Source organism: Poecile atricapillus, chromosome Z (genome assembly GCF_030490865.1).
Source record: "Poecile atricapillus isolate bPoeAtr1 chromosome Z, bPoeAtr1.hap1, whole genome shotgun sequence".
Taxonomy (NCBI): domain Eukaryota; kingdom Metazoa; phylum Chordata; class Aves; order Passeriformes; family Paridae; genus Poecile; species Poecile atricapillus.
Window position 1 is genome coordinate 10055110 of NC_081289.1, and position 20463 is coordinate 10075572.

Sequence of the window (20463 nt, forward strand, 5' to 3'; positions counted from 1 at the left end):
ACATAAATAGATTTTCCAAGTGTTGCGGTTAGACAATTGCCTCTTTATGAGAATAATTTCATGCTTCTGCTTAACTGGACAAAATAAAATAGAAAACTTGGGTAAATCTAAAAAAGTTCAAAGGTTCATACTGTCCAATGATTTAAATGTTTGGATACTATTATGAAAAAAAATAGATTTTAGTAACAGTTAAAGATAAAATTATGTAATGGCTTCAGGCCAAAATCTTACATCCAAGCATGTTGATTTTGGAATAGCAGTTGGCAGCATGAAGCCATTTCTGCTAAGGAGCGTTAGTTAAGATTTTCCAGCATAATCATATTAAGTAGAGTTTTTTAGTTTTTTTATTACAGTCAAAAAAATCATAACCAACTTTGCCTCATTTAGGTACAAGGATTTGAAAGACTACAAAGCCTGGCTTGGAGTCCATAACATCAAGGGAAAGGGAGAGGAGAAGCGTAGACAAGTCCGGAATATCTCCCAGTTGGTATATGGCCCCGCAGGGTCAGATTTGGTCTTGCTGAAGCTTAGCAGGTTAGTAGCTGTGATTGTGAATTCCAGGAGTTTCATCTGCTGGGTGAGAGTCTTCCTAAATGGGATTTGGAAGTTCATTGCTCTACTATCTCCAATACTACAGATGTTGTCTCCATGGGGTAAACTTCCAACTGAAAGGAATTTTGACTTGGTATACACAGAAATGCAGGTCCATCGACATTACTCAGAAAACAGATGATACTCTTGTGAAATCATACTGACATTATTCTTCCTGTTAACCATGTTTAGGTTTGTTGGGAAATTTAAAGAAAACCCACAAAGTACCCACATGGACTAGTATATGGTTTTAATTTATAGAATAAGCACCAGATTGTAGCTGAAATCCTTGTGTATATACAGGCTTTCAAAATTTCTCCATATTAACAAACCTATATATCCAAATGAAATGCCATCACTGCTTACTTTTAAGAATAAAACCCAAGTTAAATATGCTGTGGTGACAGCATTTCAAGAATTTTTTGACAGTTGGCAGCTGTAGTACAAAAAATAGGTAGAAGAATCCATCATATTCTTCAAAGACAGAAAATGAAAGGAAAAGAATTGGAACAGATTTTAATTGCTGTGGTCTATAATAAACTTAATGTAATTTTAAAAATACATTTTAGAAAGTTAAGTAAAATCCATTATATCAATTACTTTTTTCCTCTTTTCAGACCTGCTATATTGACAAATTTTGTGGAAATAATCCGGCTGCCCATTTCTGGATGTACCATTCCAGAGAAGACCAGCTGCAGTGTTTATGGATGGGGATACACTGGATGTAAGAAACTATTTTTAAAAACTAAATGAATACGTTGAGAACTTACTTCCTCTTGTCATTATAGGTGAGGCTGCGGGTATTGCCTGATGCCATGGTTGTCCAACACTTCTTGTTCAGAAATAGAGTTGTTGTTTTCTTTTCTAATTTTCTCAATCTCTGAGCCTTTTATCCAAGTTAATTTAATATTAAATATTTTCCACTAGTCTTTCTTTGTTGTTGTTGTTGTTGTTGTTTAAGGAACAAGCATAATGATTCAAACATTTTCAAGGAGTGAATTAGAGAAAAACACCAATCTACATGTTAAAAAAAATAGCAAAATTGATTTACAGAATGTTAGCAGGGTTTTTTGACAAATCTTTGTTCATCGACTTGAGGAGTCTCTTTCTGTAATCCAAAGCAGGCCCCTGTGGAAAAACTAATACAGAAACATGTAATCAAAGACTTTATTAACATACACAATAACAGTGAACTAGGGATGAACAGGCAACCCTAAGTCTGGCATTTCCTAACTTTTGAGTACTTGACTTTGCAACCTTTCTAATGTTTATTAAACACAGTTTTGTGTGAAGAAAATACAAATATGTGGGAGAACAGACATTTATTTAGTCTAGTAAATGCTATATCTGGCTAATTATGTGTTGATAAAAAGTTAATAGCTGCCAGTTGACAATAATTACTCCAATATTTACTGTGCTCAAATGTTGTTTTGCCACAGACCCTGAGTAAGCAGCCCTAATATGCTCACACTGTCCTGGAAGCAGAGCAGAAGCTAGGCTGGAATTCTGAGACTGTCTTCCTCGTAGCCACTACTCTGCCATTTCTTTGTGGGTGGCAATTAATCTGTACCAGCCCTCTCCCAAATGACTGCCTTTGATGTTCCCAGCATGTCCATATTAGCCATCCTCTGGGGCATTGGCTGTCTGGGGGACAGGGACATCAGGCTGGAGCACAGTACAGCATCACAGGAAAGCTTAGCTTAAGAGAACTGATAAGGAATTTGCAATGTTCTGGAGTTATGTAATACAGCAAATACATAACATCTGTCATCCAAGGACTTTGTACTATATTTTTTGCACTACTTATTATAATCCTCACAGAATCCTGGCCAGGGAAGGAAGAAGTGTTACATCCTTTTTTTTTTTTTTTCAAGAAAACAGGATAATAAGTCAGTGAAGGGCAAGCTTGGCATTAGTCAGTGAAGGGCAAGCTTGGCATTTTCTTTTGATGGCTGTGCAGAGAATGGGCAGGTCCAGACCCTTTATTTATCTTTGCAGCTTGTAGAGCCTTGTCTTTCGACATGTAGAACAAGAGTAAGCTCCACAGGGCTCCTGCTTCCTGACCTTCACACTGGTGAATGGAGATTGCACAAGGCTGTGGCTCTGCCCTTGCAGGCACAAAGTCATTCAGGGTAGCTGAGCCAGCACAGAATGAGAAAAACTCCACTCTGCTAGTGTTTTTCAAGTCACACGTCCTTCCCTAGGCCATGGCAGGCACTGTTACACATTAACTGGTGTTTAATCCTCCCTCCACTGATGGGAGTGATAACAATTTCAGGCTCTTTTTCTGATTTCTTTGGTGACTGGGCAAGCTGGTGGCGTGCTGTAGAGGAAGCCCAGTTACCCAGCTCTTTATCCTAGTACCAAAAACTTATCCAGATATTCTCAGAGAAATGAACAGACATGAAAACCAAACATCTGGACAATCCCATTAGCAAAAAATATAAGAAATCAAAAATACTAAACCATGATAGCAGCAGGGATAGACAAAAATATGAGTTTTGGAGAGAAAGTACAGTAACTGAAATTACATTAATAAGTTTATCTAGACTGTATCTTGAAACACTTTTTCCCCTAAAATAAAATATTTTTTTTAAATTTTCTTTTCACTTGTAGTAGTTAACTATGATGGCCTTCTCCAAGTGGCAAACCTGTTTATTTTGGGAAATGAGAAATGCAACCAATATCTCAAAGGGAAGATTACTGTGAATGAGTCTGAAATCTGTGCTGTGGCTGAAACCATAGGTGCTGGGCCTTGTGAGGTAAATATTGCATTTCCTAATATATTTAGGGCTCTGGATATTTCTTTCCCCAAAAAATTAATTACTGGTGGTTCTATATAATTATTCTCATTGCACTAATATTTTGCACTGGAAAATGATTAGTGTTACAAGTGTTTTATTTTATGTCAGAGTGCAGAAATTAATTTCATTGTGATATCACACCATTTAAAGATTTACAGGAATCATATATATACTCATATACTAAAACACTTCACTAGATTGAGACAAACTTGTGTTCTGTATACTAAGGACAAAAGTGGACTCTGTGGTAGCAATACCTCTGTGTTTTGATTGAATAGAAATCAAAGGCTGGAGCAAGTTTACTTTCTTATTTAGATGAGGTATTGCATGCAAAATGCATAACAGTCAGTACTCAACAGAGCTGATAAAATTATAAAGGAAAGATCCAAGAATGTACTGAGGTTTTTACAAGCCAGAAGGCTGGAGCATTTTTGGTCTCCTGAGTCTGAGCACCATATTGGACAGAAGAACTATTTCAGTGGTCGTGTAGTTTGGTACAGTTGTTTTGTTTAGCACTGGTTTTGATGATGGAGAAAAAACATTTGGGGAGAAGAGCTGTAAATAATTTATTACAGGAAGATACAATTTTTATTTTTTAAATTTTATTTTTGGAAAATCTGACTGTGGATATTTAGAAGGAGGGAAGACAGGAACATTATTAAGTATTTATTATCTGGAATATAACTGTTGATTTCCTAATACCAATGTTAACCATGCAGTAAAATTTTCACTACCCAAGGCTAGTACCAAACCAGGAGGAACAGAGGTCATCTTCATAAAACTGGGGCCTCTTCCTTTTGTTACTAATATTCCATGGGATCATTTCTTATTGCAAAGTATTTTCTTCAAAATAAAATATATAATTGTAAATGAGGTCTTAGACTTGTCAAGGCTTATAAATGAAACATCTGCATGGAAGTCTTCTGGGAATCCTGCGCTTTGTTTTCCCCTGAAAGAAGAAATGGAATGAATTAATATTAGCAATCAGTCTTAATCACTGAGCAGTTTCCTGCTCCTTAAGTTCTCCTTTGAAGCTACTTTCCTCAGCAGAAAACAGGCAGAGGAACAAAATCAGATTGGCAGGTGAAACTCCACTCCTGAAAGTGTTGTATGAGCCTCTCTGATGGCGTTGACATAGTTCATTGTTCATGTGGGAACTAGTCTGCCGTCAGTCAGAAAAAATCCCAAACCAAATAAAGGTCAAGCATTGTTGTTTCTCTGGTGATCCAGAGAGAATGAAATGCTAATTGTCAGCTTTCATTTTTTGAAACAATGACTCACTATCTGATATGAGCATTTGCTGTCTAGTTTTGCAGCAAATTTCCTCTGTCCAGTCTACCTTTAGCCTGGGTAGAAACTGCAGCATCTGTGTTCAAGTCCCAGATCTATGTGATTGTATCTAACTCTGATCTTGGTGCATCATACTCCAAATTTTCATAGAAAGTCTCATAGGTGTCTCATTCATTCAGAATAACAAAAAATATAATTTTAGCAAGTTATGTCTCAAAAGAATGCTTAAAAATATTACCTTTTATTATGGTTGTCATCCCCCCCCTGCCTATTAGTACATACAGATTCTCATCCTAGGGCCTTGCAAGAGGATTGACAGAAAGGAAGATACTAACCTGACTTTGTCAGCAGTGTTTAATGCAAAGCCTGTCATCATAACAAAGATGTTTATCTGTCAACTCACGTTCTGCTCATCTGATTTACATTCAAAAAAAAAATATTAGGCTTGCAGGTAGCTGAAAGAGGTGAATTAAATCTGGTAGTCTGAAGTCACTAGAATGACATGTAAAAATGGATTATAGAGCTTAATTTGCACAGAAAGGAACAAAAAAGTCAGAGACTAACTGACATTGTTTCTCATAAGTTTTGGTTATGAAAAAAAAGAGACTGGAAGTTGGTTTATGTCCTATGGAGGGAACACTATTGCCCAGTGCATCCTGCCAGCCCCAAAAGAAACCATTCAGTAGTAGAGAGGTGAGAGCTGTGTCTTGAAGCATTTTGAGAAGTGACACTCATGCTGTTTATTTTTTCCTAGCGAGATTATGGTGGTCCTTTGGTCTGTGAACAAAACAGGCTGAAGATAGTAATTGGTGTCATTGTTCCTGGCCGAGGATGTGCCATTCGAAATCGTCCTGGGATCTTTGTTCGTGTCTCATATTACTCCCGGTGGATACACAAGATTATGATGACCTACAGAAAACCCTGAAAAAGTCAACAACTCCCATTGAAAGATTTTGGACAGCATGTAATTAATGTATAATGTAAAGATCAACAATTTTTTAAGTACTTGATAGTCAAGTTTGTTGAGCTTCTTTTAATATTTATGGGTGTTTTTGGTGTTTTTGTCTATCAGTGTTGTTTTATAATGTTGGAGTGACTTACAGTATATGCAAGTATGGTGACATATCTCCTGAAGAAACTTGAATGGATAAACAATTTTGCTAAGACATTACTGGACGATAAATGGTTTTGTAGAAATAGAACAAATGACCTCCTTAAAGCTGCTCTTCAGATTATCTTAGAAGGAGAAACAAATTATAGTTCTACTTAACACTTAACACAGCTTATTCTTTCTGTGAGCCATATATTTCTCTTCATATATAACAAAAGCCCTACTGAGAGATATATGCATCTGTCAAGGACAGCATTTACGATCATATTTCTCTTTCCCCCTTCTGAGAGGTCCAAGATTTCAGTATTTTATTAAAAAATAATATCTTTAGTAAGTAATCTTTTCATTATTGATGGGCTTTGACAAGCCTGCTGTAAGCAGAGTTCTCGTAGAAGTCACTACCACGTTGTTTTACACAGTGCTTACGGGCTCTAGTTCTGCGCTTGGTTCCTTCACTGTATATGTGGTCCTCTAACAGATATCTCAAACCCCATTTTGGTTAGAAAACTATTGACCATTTCTTCAAAGTCTGACCCAGAAATAACTGTGGATTTGCAATGCAAAAGACAGCATATCATACAATTTGAAAAAGTAATCCTGATTAGCTGTTGGAATACTTTAGGCATTAAAAGAAATTTAAATCAAATATGCCAAATTTTTTTCTAAACAGAGAATTATTTGTCATAATTCATTCATAAAGTCATTTGGTTCTGGTTATTTCATGAAATTCTGCATTTATATCAAGAAAAAGAACAGTTGAATCTAGCACCTGGCTGAGATATTTAAGACTGGTAAAAGTAAGTTATACATTAATAGTTTTTCAGAAACTTGAGAAATTTAATAAAACCTTAACTAGATTTGGACAAAATTCTGTCCTTTGTATAATTCCTTTCAGGATAATAAAACAATTGCAGAGATTGATATGATCTTGTATTTAATATGGACAACATCACTGATAGTTTAGTTGCTTGTTTCCTGCCTATATATAGGACAATCTTTTTCCTTTATGCTGATAGGGAAAGGGAACAAAAAAAAAAAAAAATCACAGAAAAGTTCTTGTTCTTCTGTAGGTATTTAGTTTTATATCTGGAAATATTGTACAAATATATTGTTATAGGTGGCACTGATTACCCTTTAATTTCTGGAAAATTGATACAATATATATCCAATTGTTATTTTTACTACTGTACATGTAATTACGTAAGTAACAGCACTGTTGCTTCACTTGTGACTGTGTAAATTGTAAATGTTTGCAGTAGTGTTTGGTCTGTGTATCATATCTAACTGCACAGTCATGAGGCTGACACCATGATGTAGCCATATAAAGGGACACTTGATGCAGAAGATGCAGAGTTGAATTCTGCCCTGTCAGAAAGAAACCACTTCAGGGGAGGTGTCTTGGGAGATAGGCCTCGTCTTGACTCACCAAATTTTCTTCAGCAGTGCACTTTGACTTCAATGGGACTCAAGCATGCTTACATCTGGTGAGCTGGGATGAGTTTCAGCCCTTGCTTAAACGGTTTGGCTTGCTGAGATTTGTGTCACACACGCAGCAGATTCTACTGGCACATAGGAAGAAGTCTTTCAGCTTCTGAAATTCCTCCTGATGTAAATAGTCTCTTTGGACAAGATGTGACTTCTCTGTACAGCAGATTCAAGGTTGTGGATGCTACACAGACAGTCTGTCTCAGTCTATTCTGGCCGCCTCTGAAGGCTTTATGCTCCCTTTGGCCTCCCTTACTTACCAGGCTTAAAGAAGGTAGGAATTAGCCTGTTGTATTTACACTTAATAATTGTCATGTAGGTGGAGTGTATTCATACTAAGTATATACTGACCATATCTTATTGAAAGGATTACATTTTTTAAAAAGACTTTTAAGAAACTCCAAGTGAGTTTTGTTCTCAGCCACAAGTAGAACGTGGATAAAATATACAATTCCATGTTCATTCTTTGTATTCTAAAAATTGTTATGTGCTCACTGTATTATATTTGCAGGCATTTTGTTATGTCTATCTAAAAAAATAGAATCCTAAAATATTTTAGTTATAAGCTTCTGCTGTGCAGAAGACTGTGATTTATATATATATATATCACACACACACACACACACACACACACATATATATATGATAAAAATATTGGGTTTTGTTATACAATGTGTAAGGATTTTTACCTGTTTGTTCTGGGCAGTGCCTCAGTAAAATAAATTGTGCAGAGTTGATGCTCCAGAACTTAACAAGTTCGTATGCACTTGCTTACCAGGTACTTTTGCTCTCCCTATCTCAGAATGGAGGGCACCTGAGATCCTGAGGAGCAAGGGAAGAGAAGAATAATGATATGTGGTAATGAGTCTGTACTTCATTTATTCCTGTGAATATTTCTTGTTGGTACCAATGGTACCGTACCAGGCAACTGTTATAACTACAGGACTCTCTTAAGAAAGGACACTCTATAGATATTTTTTAACTGTTCTAATATTTTTATCTCTGTTATAACAAGGGAACCTGATCTAGTGCCCATCTAAATTGCTGAAAAGCCACTAAATAACTGGGATTTGAACTTTACTTCATAAATGTGATTTTAATCAGATTAGAATAAGGGCTACAGAACCTAAATTTTTATCTAAGAATATTCTTAAAGTCCATTGAATTTCATTCTCATTCTCCTTGCTGTAACTAATCTTTTATGTCCTAAAGGTGAAATATCTGGATATAAAATTCTGGAACTAAATCCTAAGAGCTGATCATGTGCCACTGAAGTTAGTCTAACTTAATCATTATTTTCTTTGGGCATTGGAACTGTCTAACACTTCTTCCTCTTATTAAAGAAAACATTTTCCCATTAAAAAAGTTTTCTCCCTATCTCTTTTTCTCTCATAAATCTCATGACCCTCAGAGAAAAACGTAGCTCTGATTGGGAATGTACTGGTCCAGATTTTGCTGCTACTGCTGAAATCTCCTTCTCTATTTTAAGATTATAATTCTCTGAGGCATTCTGCAATCCCTTCCTGCAGGTAATGCCAATGTACTTGACAGAGCTACTCACTTGAGTTAGAGCTTTTTAGACGAGGGTCCAAATATATTTCTGGGGGTCAAAATCTACTCAGGCAAAATGTCCCTTGAATTCAGTGAACATGATTGTCAAAAGAGCAGGGCCTAAGAATTGTTCAGTGCTTTTCCACATGGATCCTTGTACACAGATTCTCAGCTCCAAGGCAACCTCAGCAGGAGCTGAAGCTTTGTCATCATCCTTGTGCAAAGCTGGTTGTAAACCATCTGACCCCCATGGAGACTGTATGAAGCCTATTGGATTGGTTATTTAGCCTTGTGTCCTTATCCATTATTTTCTTCCTCCCTCATGTGCACTGGTATATTACTGTTTTTGTATGTTGGGGCTGCTGGCAGGAACTGACATGGCTTTTCACCTTAAAAGTTTCCAGTGTTCCTTTTTAAACATATCCTTGGGCATTTATGTATGATGTTTTCTTGCATGGGATCTAACTTCAGGGAGCTGCCTGTGGAGTTTAGTGTATGATAAAAGTATTTTTTTCTTATTTAAGTGGGAAAAATAATGCTCCCATTAAGTACAACTTGCTGAATGCCTAATGAAAAGGGAACACTGTGGTTATAACTTGTAATACAAATTTTCTGTAATTAACATCTTCATTAGTTAATAAAGTTGGTATTTTTGTAACCTTGTTTACTCTTATTATTCTTAATAAAGTATTTTATAAAAAACAACAACTTAATTAGCATTACATTTCTTATTGAAAGAACAAGGTCAGAACCCCACTGCAAGTCTCTCAGTTTCAATTCCAGTGAGGGATTTTAATGTGCAAAGTAAGGAGGACTGGTGCTTTAAAGATCCTCTTGTGTCCAATTGCAGAATTGAAAACAAAATGAAAGAAAGAGTTGAATACATGGTGATCTTGTTGAGACTTCCCAAGACCTTTCTGGAATAATTCCTGCACTGAGAATGGTCTAAGCATATTACAGTGACACTGTATTTGCAGTGGAAAGGACTTTCTCAAGCTAAACATAAATATTTTCCAGGAGTTTTTAGTTCCTTACAATTTCAGTATGAGAGGCTTGGAATTTTACTTATTTGTATAAATGCACTTTACACTTCTGGAAAGGGCTCCCCTGTCAGTATCACTTAATAATACTGATGTACAAAAGATGATACAAAGGAGAGCAATAACTTGAAACAAACCTTGGTGCTGCTCCTGCCCTTAATACCACAACCAGCCAGCAGCTACTAGAAAAGGAAATAAGCAACACCCTTACTAAGCCCACCAGATCAGTGCCAAGTATTGTCAGACTCCTGCAATATCAGAGCATTCTGGCGAGTTCAAATAAGGGACAGTAAGTTCATTCTTCTTTGTCATTATCCAGCTGAAATGTCAAAGTTGTAAGGATTTCTGGTTACACTGTGATTTTTATGATTTAAATATATATTTGCTCCAGCTATATCCACAGTGAATAATTTTTCAAATAAACTCATATGCAGAGTGTTTGAAGTCTTGTTTTGAGGTTTCCCATGGCAAACATCACTTTTTTTTGGGTTTTTTTTGTTTTTTTTTTTTTTTTGGGTTTTTTTTGGTTTTTTTTTTTTTTGGGTTTTTTTTGGGTTTTTTTTGGGTTTTTTTTTTGTTTGTTTTTGTTTTTGTTTTTTTTATTTCCCAAAAATGGGGTTTTCTAATAAATCTGTAAAATCAATGGATTTTTATCAGGAATTCCTGAAATCAGTAAGAAGCTTACAATAACTTCAACCATTCAGGAGTGCTTCCAAAGTTCTAAAGATCTATAAACAGTCCATATGTCAAAACAATACTTTGCTATAGTTTTACATTCAGTTTTCAGTATGTTCAAGTGACGTGTGTATCTTCTGGGAGTCATGAGAATTAACTGCTTGTACAGAAATTTGCACCACAAAGATCTCTAAAGGGATGTAGCCTTCATATTACATTCTGTTGTGGCTTTATCTTTTGTAGCTGCAGGAACACTAATCTGCAGATGATAAATGATGGAAACCCACACTGATGCTCACTGCTTGTGTCCTGCTCTGTGTGATTTAAAAAGCCTCATGTAAACAGAGCAGGCCATTTAGTAGGGTTCAGTTGTGTATCTACTCTGCCTACAAAAGCACCAATTTCTGGACAGCTATGATCCAATAAAACCCATGTGCAATAAATAGGAAAGAAAACAGCTGGGAGGGAAAAGGCAGACCATAAAAAGATTAATAGCAAAATAAGCCCTAAAATAAAAAAATATTTTTTTCTTATATTGTCTCAGTTTTTTAAAGCATAGAATATATGATATGAAAAGATGCAATACAATAGCTTAATAACTAAATCTACTTCACTTTGTTGAGAACACTTTGGAAGATGCAATGAATTCTCCACATGGTCACAGAAAATAAAGGACAAGTTGTACTTCTGTGTCTGAGGTCCTGACCCTACTTGCATTGAAATCACCGTCACAACACTATTTTACAATACTATTTAGCCCAGTCTAGGGCTAATGGATATGTCTCAAAGCTTCCTTCTGGACCCCTTGGACCTTGTCATGACATTATTTCAGATCCTGACTTAAGGAAGTGCTCAGGGTATGTTTTAGACTCTTAATGAGTGTCAGAGGGAGAAAGTATACATTTTGTTTCAAATCTGGGCATCAAAGTTCAACTGCAGACTATCAAATAATTTCAGAGACTGATTCAAGATGAGAACAGGTTAATTAATTTACTATTCAATTTTTTTTGTTAAATAATAACAATAACAGTAACTTTATTATTATTACAAATTGTTAAGAAAAATGAGAAGAACAGCAACAACAGTCTTAAAACCCATGATGAATGCAGTTGCTATTAATGTAGCTTTTATACACAAAAGAATAAATTCTTTAGGGAAAAACTCCTCACCAGAGGAAAAAAAAAGTACAACTTCAGAGTCCAAGAGATGTCATTTGCTTGAGATATCTCAAGTTTTGTCTGTTGAAGCTAGTATTGACCTCTATATAAAATTATATAGGGGACAATTCAATTCATAACAATTTATAAAAAATTAGGCAAGAAACACAACATTAGAGGTATACACTGTATTAGATGAGGCTAGTGTAAAACACAAAAAAGGATTTAGTCCTCCACAGAGAGAAGTTTTGCCTTCAGCAGTATATGAGTTTATAGTATTTAATTCAATTCATATTATACTAACTAAAAAAATTCCAGATGGTTTTCTTTTCTTGAGGATTAATGTCAGCATTATACACACAATGAGCAAATATGCATTTACATCAACATTGCTATTACAAACCATGTCAACAACAGTCTCATGTCTTGGGCGTAAATATGCCATCTGCTGTTCAGCCTTGTGTTTAACAGGGCTCTCACTTCACAGAGCAGTTACACCACTGCAATCACAGGACTTCTTATTAATTTTTTTATTTATTTTTTCTTAATTTTTAAAATTAAATCAGAGAAAATTTGCTGATCACAGCCTGTAAGTTGTGGAAGATTTTCATTAAACATTCACTTGAAAGCTTCTGCTTTCCATTTCTCTGCATCCTCACAAGGCAGATGAGTCCCAGTTATTGCCTGATCCTTCAGTTCTTTGAAGCCTATGTTTCTGTTGACAAAGTCCCCACATGGCCTCAGTTTTTCTTTTGTAAATAATCAGAAAAAGTCCTCAAAATACCTTTAGGAAGTGAAAATTCATTGCAGCTCACCCTTCAGCTATCTGCCCTGATGCTCCCAGCTTGCCATCAAGTACATTAACTCAAGGAAAGGAATGTTTTAGTGGGCTAGATAACTTCTACACATCCCACATCAGCAAAGCCTGGGGAGGTGCTCCACAGCCATCTATACCAAAGCAGCCATACTTTGCCAGAGGTCTGGGGTGGCTGAACACTGGAACCACACAAATTACACACGGATGCAGAAATAAGTGCACATCACACCCATCCAAATGCACATAAATGTCTTCACAGTGGTATCTAGCTGACTAATTAACAAGTTAATTAACAATTCTCAGTCTACACACATACTTCAGGGAAAGGATTATAACCTGGGGGTTTCCTTCTGATGCTAACTCAAGTGCCTTAGTAAAGCAACAGGGCAGCATGAGAAGTTGTCCTACCAGACAACTTATCTCACTTTCAAACTTACCAAGAATAACAAGGGGAAGCTTAATAGTGCCAGCCAGACATATGAACTTCTGATATCCTGATTTGGCACATTTGTGATAACAAACATTTGCAGTGTAAGCCTGAGCTGGAATAAAATCTTATGTACCTTTTATCCTTTGGCCATGCTCTGGATTAGCTGGATCAAAACCAATCACTTAGTTCTGTAGAGATGCATGTTTCACATGTTTTTGTGGGTGTGTGTGAGTGAGCATGTGTGCAGAAACACATGTATCTATTCTGCCTGGCAAAATGTACAAGCTCTAGGATTTCTTTTTATTGTTTTGGAAGCAAAGTAGACCTGGCTAATTTTCAGCCATCTGTGTTCTAGTTTTTACACTTTGGTGTAACTATAACCTGCATGTGAAAGCCCCAACATTTAAAAGTTAAGTTCAGCCTTGGCTCTTAAGATGCTCAAACATTTTACAGAATCAGTGCTACCCAACTTCTATTCACACTGCTAATTGAAAGAGTGCATAAGCCTTTGGAAATCCTTCTAGATAGTTTCTTATTTGTTTTACTCCACTTTAATTTTTGATAGGTATCAACAGAGGCTGGCCTTAGTTTTAAAGCTGTCTTAAAAACGAATGCTCTTCCTGTAGAAACCTCCTTTCTTACCAGAGCTCATTCTGGGCTGTTATCTTAATTAACTTGGTTAGCAGTCTCTTTTAAAGTCCTGTTTTCTCAGGCTGACTTCTCACTTTATTTTATTTTTTATTTTAAAAGAGACACCAGGCTGTATTTGCAAACATTTTTTTTTAATCCCCTCTGATGTTACTTAGTGTTAGCCACTTTTTACTTCATATAACTCCAGAACACTAATCCCTGAGCATTAATTCCTTTAGCTTTCTGTGTAAGTTTTTATACATATGCCTGGAAAATAAAAGAAGGAAGAAAAAAAAAAAAAAAAAGGCTTTTCAGTTTTCTTTAACTGGCCTTTATATGAATGCTGTTAAATTTTCTTATCGGTACTTTTTCCCATCACGACATGCAGATCTTACCAGTCAGTCTGCAGGAACATGTCAGTTTTATTGGTATGTTTGACAGAGACCAGGCTGGTTTCCAACTGGAATCCATTTGTTTTCCCTCCAGCATGCTTGCTCACCTCCCCAGGCTCACTCTCTGTGTGGCTTTCTCCAAAGAGGTATTTCCCTGCCTGTTTGGGTATGTATTGTACATTGCCTTTCGAAACTGGCAGCAGTTCCTATCTTTCCCAAATTACCCTGTGGACAGTGGACTTTTTATCCCATTTCCTTGTCAAATTCTTCAGAAGAGTAAAATACTGCTTACCATTAAAGCAATTTCCAACTAAATGCAGGAAGGAATCGCTGAAGCTGATGTGGTCTTGGACAGCCAAAGCTTACAGGGAAACATCTCACTTGAGCATAAAGCAAAACCTCTGGATGTGCTTCCCTGTTAAATATTTAAATACAGTCTTGGCATTCCCATATTCCCCTGACTTGTTATTTCAGACACTTTAGAAGAGTTTGTGAATTCCTTTCTTGGATTGGACATGGTGAGGCAGGGGTGTCTGCACAGGCTGCTGCAAAGAGTGATCCAAGAGACTTCTCTGCTCTGCTGACAAACAAGGTCTCCAAGACGCTTTCTTCTCTAGTGGGTTTTCTTGCTTATTTTCTTGTTTGTCTTGTTTGTTTGTCTGGTACTTTATTATTCTATTTTAACGCTGACAGGAAGAAAATAAACAGGGAAGAGTAGGGCTGGTGGAAGTGTTGTGTTTGAACTGTCTTCTGGGTGAGATTTATGGTCTGCTAAGGACAGCTTTTTGGAAAGTTCTCTTCAATCCTTTCTTGGCAGTTTTTTTGGCCTTCTTTGCTGTTTGAAGACACTTCACTTTCTCTGTTTGGAAAGGGTTTTGCTCATTATCTTCCCTGTAATGTGATGAAGTCACTTTGTCTCCCCCCTTCCCACACCGCTATCTGTGTCCCTCGGTGCTGATTCAGCAACAGCACAGAGCACTCAGTGCAGGACATCTTCCCTCTGCAAAATCCTGACCGAGGGGATACTTGAGAAAACTTGTATCAGAGAACAAAATAGGAAAGGAAGGGAGCAGAGTGGCATTTCTACATTTGCCTCATTCTCTCCAGAGACCATGCCTGTAAAGACAACTGTGGTGTGTGAGAGGAGACAAAGAAAACTCACTCTGGAAAAGAGAAGAATTGTTACACTCAGAATTGTTTCTCATATAGAAAGCTTTTGACTGCTCTTCAAGATGCACGTCTGCCTGCACATGCATAGTGAATAGAAGCCTGGTGTGAAACAAAGATGCTCTGCAGAGACAAATGCAAAGGTTAGGGGCCACCCTCTGGGAATTTTAGGTGAGAGAAAGCAGCACAATAATTTTAGGGCCCAGCCCTTAGGAGTGGCTACTGAGGATCTTGGGAACCACACAGCTTCTGACCATAATCCACGAGCCATATTGTTTTCAGGTCTCTTTCTTTGAAAGATAAATCTAAAAGAAGAAATTAAACTCTAAGGGAAAAATTTCAGCAAGCTCTGCTGAAAAAAAAACCAGCAGCACACCACTGACTTCCCTGAGATCAGCCCTTTGCACATGGAGCTGGTTTGGTTTGGTTTGGTTTGTTTTTTCTGTTTGCTATGGGCAAACTTTAAAAGTGGCCTGAACCAGTTTATGTCTGTATCTGAATTCAGCCAGTCTTCTGAATCCAGTTCAGAAGATGAAGGGAAGAAATGTTTGGGTGTTTTTTAAATGTTCTTTTTCAGGCCACATCCTTCTTATCATTTTCCCAATTTCACACATTCATTAAAAGAAGAAATGTACTCATGCAGAAAACAAACCAAGCCCTCCAAGCGAGAACATATAGCAATTTCATTCAAAAATGCTTCTTTTAAGGCACAGTCTATAAAAACCACACCAAGAGAATACAGTACTCTGTGGTCATTTGTTAGTAAAGCTGACAGGAAATCAAAACTGAAAGGATTCTTCTGTAACTGCCAACTTGCTGTAATGGAAGCCAGGGGAAATATATTTATCTGTTTACTTGACTAAGAAGAAAGAAACCAAAACATATTTTCCTCCAATAGTAAAAGGAGATTAAACTGTTACTAGTCACTTGTGTGCTAGACTTCCCTCCAGGCCTTTCCTAATGTTTTGTCTCACATTCAAAACAAATAAAATATGAGCTCTGAGGAAAAGAAAACATTTCACAGATTACAGAAACTAAAAAGATCTTTATGTACCTAACATTTCACCTTATTGCCTAAAGGACATTGCCCAACAGTACACATTATTGAGAACCATAATTTTGTAAATTTTTTGGAAATAGATTTCATGCCTGTCATGTGGTACAAAACTGCATCTGCAAAGAAGGACAAGCAACCTAGAATATGACTCACTAGGACTGGTTTTCCCTCCAAAATTAATTTGTGTTGCATTGAAATATATAGCATATAAGGGATCTGATTCTGTCACCTTGCTTAAGACTTGTTGATCTATAAAAGTCTCTCAAAACAATTTTGGACTTCTTGTAATGGATGATAAATGAATTGAATCATAGAGTGGGGGCTACTACCAATATGATAATAATGTGATCTCTACAGTCAGATCTCCGTGAAAAACAGTTTCATGATGATGTGAAGAATAAAAATAGTATGAAATATTCCAAGGTCAGGCTCAGCAGTGGATTTTGTCATTGTTACATAGCTCTGATGATGCAGAGCTGCAATAAATGTCTTCAATTAATGTATTTATACAGAACTTTTCCCCTGCCATGTAGCAGTCAAAACCAGATGGCAAATCTTGTCACAGATACTTCATTTGATTAATTCTTCTGTCTGGGCAGATGCAGTGCAGTCTGTCAAACCATGAAGATAAATAAAAAATTAAGATGTTTTTCCTAGAGACTGCTAGTTGGGTAAAGCTTTGATAGCTGTAAGAGGGCAAGAATGAAATGGATTTTTTTCCTAACCAGGGATATTTACCCTACCAGGGTATCTTTGATGTGAATTTTAACATAACTCTTTTTAGGGTAGTTGCATGAGGGAAATCAGTCAGTTTATAGCGTGCAAGATAGTTCCACCAGATAAACAACATATTAGGTTTTGCCCAAGTTTAAAAATGCACAGCAGGAACCATCATATTTGTAGCAAGAGATGAATCTGCACATGTTACCACCACGTATCACATCAACAAGTTTCACTGTGGTTTTGTAGGCTTTTCAAATTCTGTCATAATGTTCAAAGTGCTGAGAAGGAATCTCTTGCATACACATTATTCTTAAACACTGAATATACCAATGGAAAATCAGTGTGAACAGGTAGACTGTAACTTACGATTTATTTAGCACCATAATAGGAGCATGAACAGATTATGCTGCAACAAATCATTTGGGTCCTCATTTGGGACCATAATTAAACATATGTTTAACTTCAAGCATAAACTTAAGGCCCATTGACAAGTGCCTGCCTTTGAAGATGCAAATAATCCAGTGAATTTATAAAGCATTGTGACTTTGGCTGAATGTGGGAAAGGACTCCAGTTAGAGATGAGACTTGTTTATACAGTGTCTAAGACAGGAACACCATAAACATAAAAAAAAGGGCTTCCAAAACTGACATTAAAAATGTTAATGACTCCCTTTAATTCCTCTTCTCTTTTCAAAGTAAAATGTAAATGACATTCAAAGGCCCAACAAAGGCAGCTATATGGGAGAGAACACATTGGAATTTACTTCTGATTTAACCACAGTTTGTGTGACTTCTGTGAAAAATGATGTAGTGCCATGGTTTAGTCTTCAGAGCCTTATTAGATGTCTCATTTCATGTCTTTGTGCAGTTGAAAGCTAATGCAGGGAAGATTTTAATACAGTTGCATTTTAATGGCATTCCATCCAATTACTTCAGAATCTGTGGGGAACACCTATAACTGGCTTGTTCTCTGGAGCTGTATTTAGAGTTTATATCTCTTCAGCATCTATATTACGTGTCTAGACACATCTCTTAGGATTCAGAATTACAAATGACAGATTGTATACCAGGCCTGACATTTATGTGATTGAATATAGAGATATGTTTATAATATGATGATAACTGTATCTGATACGTGCTTCATCTAAGATCAGAATGAAGCCCAAAACATTCACAAGTGGCAGGGTCAACACCCCTTTATGATTACATCAGAGAATACAATATATCTGTATATGTGCAAAAGCACCACATCTTGGCTTTCCAAACTTTTTTTACATAAATTAAAATCAGGTCTATTCTCAGAAGGAATGAAAGATTAAAAAAGACTCAAAAAGCATTTTTGATATAGTACAAATAGCTAAGTCATGTAAATTGTTTGATAAAGCCAACTGAATTATGTTCAAGAAGTTATTCTATGTCATTTAGTAAAGCTCAATTCCATGAACAAGGCAATTGCTTTGAGACTAGCATGGAAGATTTGTGGATTAAAACCAAATGCTAATGACAAGCGTCACATGGAAGAGCTTGAGGACATGCTCCTCTCTAGAGGAAGAATCAGTTCTGAAATAGTTCTTTGCAATCAATATATTCATCGATTTTCTTACTATTAAAATTTAATTCCTTTTAATGATTAAACTAGAATTTATTAGAGTTGTATCCAGTTTTTGTCTTTGTCTCTGACTTTTCAAGATTTACTTTTTCTTTGAAAGTCTGTTGAGACCCTGAGTGTGCTCAGGAACCCTACTATCCCTGCATGTCCCTGGCACAGACCATCTCCCCTCATCCTGCTCAGGACCCCACTCCAGTCCCAGGAGCTGTCAGATCTTGTCCCAGGGAGGTTGTAGGATTCTGTCTCCACTCGTCCTGGCTCATCACAGCCACAGCCTACCCTCATTCCCATGGAGGTCCCACTGCCTGCCCTGCCTTGCCTTGGCTGCCCTGACACTCCCAGCCCCTGGCACATGGACCCACCAGCCCTGCCAGCACCATGATAACATTTCTTCTTTATTTTTAAGTACTTAAAATATCTTCTTTCCCCCCATTTCTTATTACCAAACTAAGAAGAAGGCTGTTGATGCTCCTTTCTGCTGTGGTTAAAGTTTTGTGTCTGTGAAGAGAAGTCAGTCAACCTGAATTACTTTGTTTGATATGACAGATCCTCCACATCTTTACCCCGTTCACTAAGTTTTTCAACACTTACCTTTTTTTCAACTGAATTTTTTTAACTTCTAAAGGAGACACTTTGTTTCAAAATGGAAATTAAAGGCTGCTCATTAGAAAGTGTTGGGGAAAAAAATATTGATTGTAGATAGAAGGTTTCATTTTAGAAATGTTCTCCTTTCACAGTTACCTTTAATCTTAATTCAGGAACAATTTTAACCAATTCTAATAGAAACACTTCCTTTGTTGGTTTTGTGACCTGTAGGTAGCGGTTGAGGTGTTCCATATAAATTCTCACCAGGCTGAACAACGACACTGGACACGTGTCAGGGAACACTTATGTTTTATTATGTTGTTGCCATAACCTCAGCAACCAGCCCACTATTTAGGCTGAAAAGATGTTGGTTAAGCACTAAAATTCTTACAATACACTTCCACAAGAGTGGAGGCAAACAAACCCTTAATTAAGTGCACTTCAGTAAGTTCTCAATTCCTGCAGTAAACTCCTCAAACGCTGCTGTCTCACAAGCCACAGCACACCAAAACCCAAAGGCTCCGGCTAACAAGCCACAGCACCCTGCCACAATGTCCCCCCTCCCACAATAAAGTCCCCTAGGGAGTAGGGGGTGGAATATGGAATATGGAATAGCTGCACTTTACTCAGGCAAAGCAAGGGAAGAAAACAAATAATATGACCAGTATTTAGCTCTTGCATTGGCTGCACTGTGTGGATTGGGGTTTCAACAGAGAAGGGGAAAGAAGAAAAGGTCAGAGAGAAAGAGCCAGGGAAAAGAGAGAGAAAAAGAGTGAAGGGGCTTGATCTGCTCCCTTTTATAGTTAACCTGGTGATTGGCTCTTATGTAAATTAGACTTCTCACACATTTTGTTCCTGCTTTCACAGCCAGCCCTTCTCCAAGGAGTGAGGTGGGGGGAAGTGGACTGAGCCCCAGTCTCCAGGAGCAGCAGGAGGCTGGATCAGAGCAGCACTGCCCCATCTCTGCAGGGCTCTCTCTTCTGATCACACACTTCCTGCAGCAATACTCAGTGTCTGAGATAAAACATGCTTCGGTCTGGTCCTTTACAGCTGAACATCAGTGTTGAGTTCAAGGACACAACTCTGTTGCAGCTCTGTTATGATTAATGTTTCAAAATGCTCTACAAGAGGCTGTTGCTTTCTCCTGAGTCCTTATGAGATAGAAAGGTAATTGGCAGATATTTGCTTTCATCTGACTACAGACAACAAAGGTGAATCCATGCTTCTAAGATTCATAAGTTTTTTGTTTTCCCTAGCTACTTACATCAAAAATTTTGAATAGAACATGAGAAACAAGAGAAAACTGAAGTTTTTAAAGGTGTCAGATCTGAACATAAGGACTCCTAAAT

The 20463-nt window shown here is 37.1% G+C and overlaps 1 protein-coding gene across 2 annotated transcripts in view; it reads left to right on the forward strand.

Moving 5' to 3' along the window:
* Positions 1-6475, forward strand: part of LOC131572814 (hepatocyte growth factor-like) — a 54447-nt gene extending 47972 nt beyond the window's left edge. For both annotated transcript variants that reach the window (XM_058826191.1, XM_058826192.1), the window contains exons 15-18: positions 388-534; positions 1209-1315; positions 3208-3353; positions 5440-6475. In XM_058826191.1, coding sequence (XP_058682174.1) covers positions 388-534; positions 1209-1315; positions 3208-3353; positions 5440-5610 — 571 coding nt within the window. In that variant the 3' untranslated portion in view covers positions 5611-6475. The remainder of the gene's footprint in view (positions 1-387; positions 535-1208; positions 1316-3207; positions 3354-5439) is intronic.
* The last annotated feature ends 13988 nt before the right edge of the window (positions 6476-20463 follow it).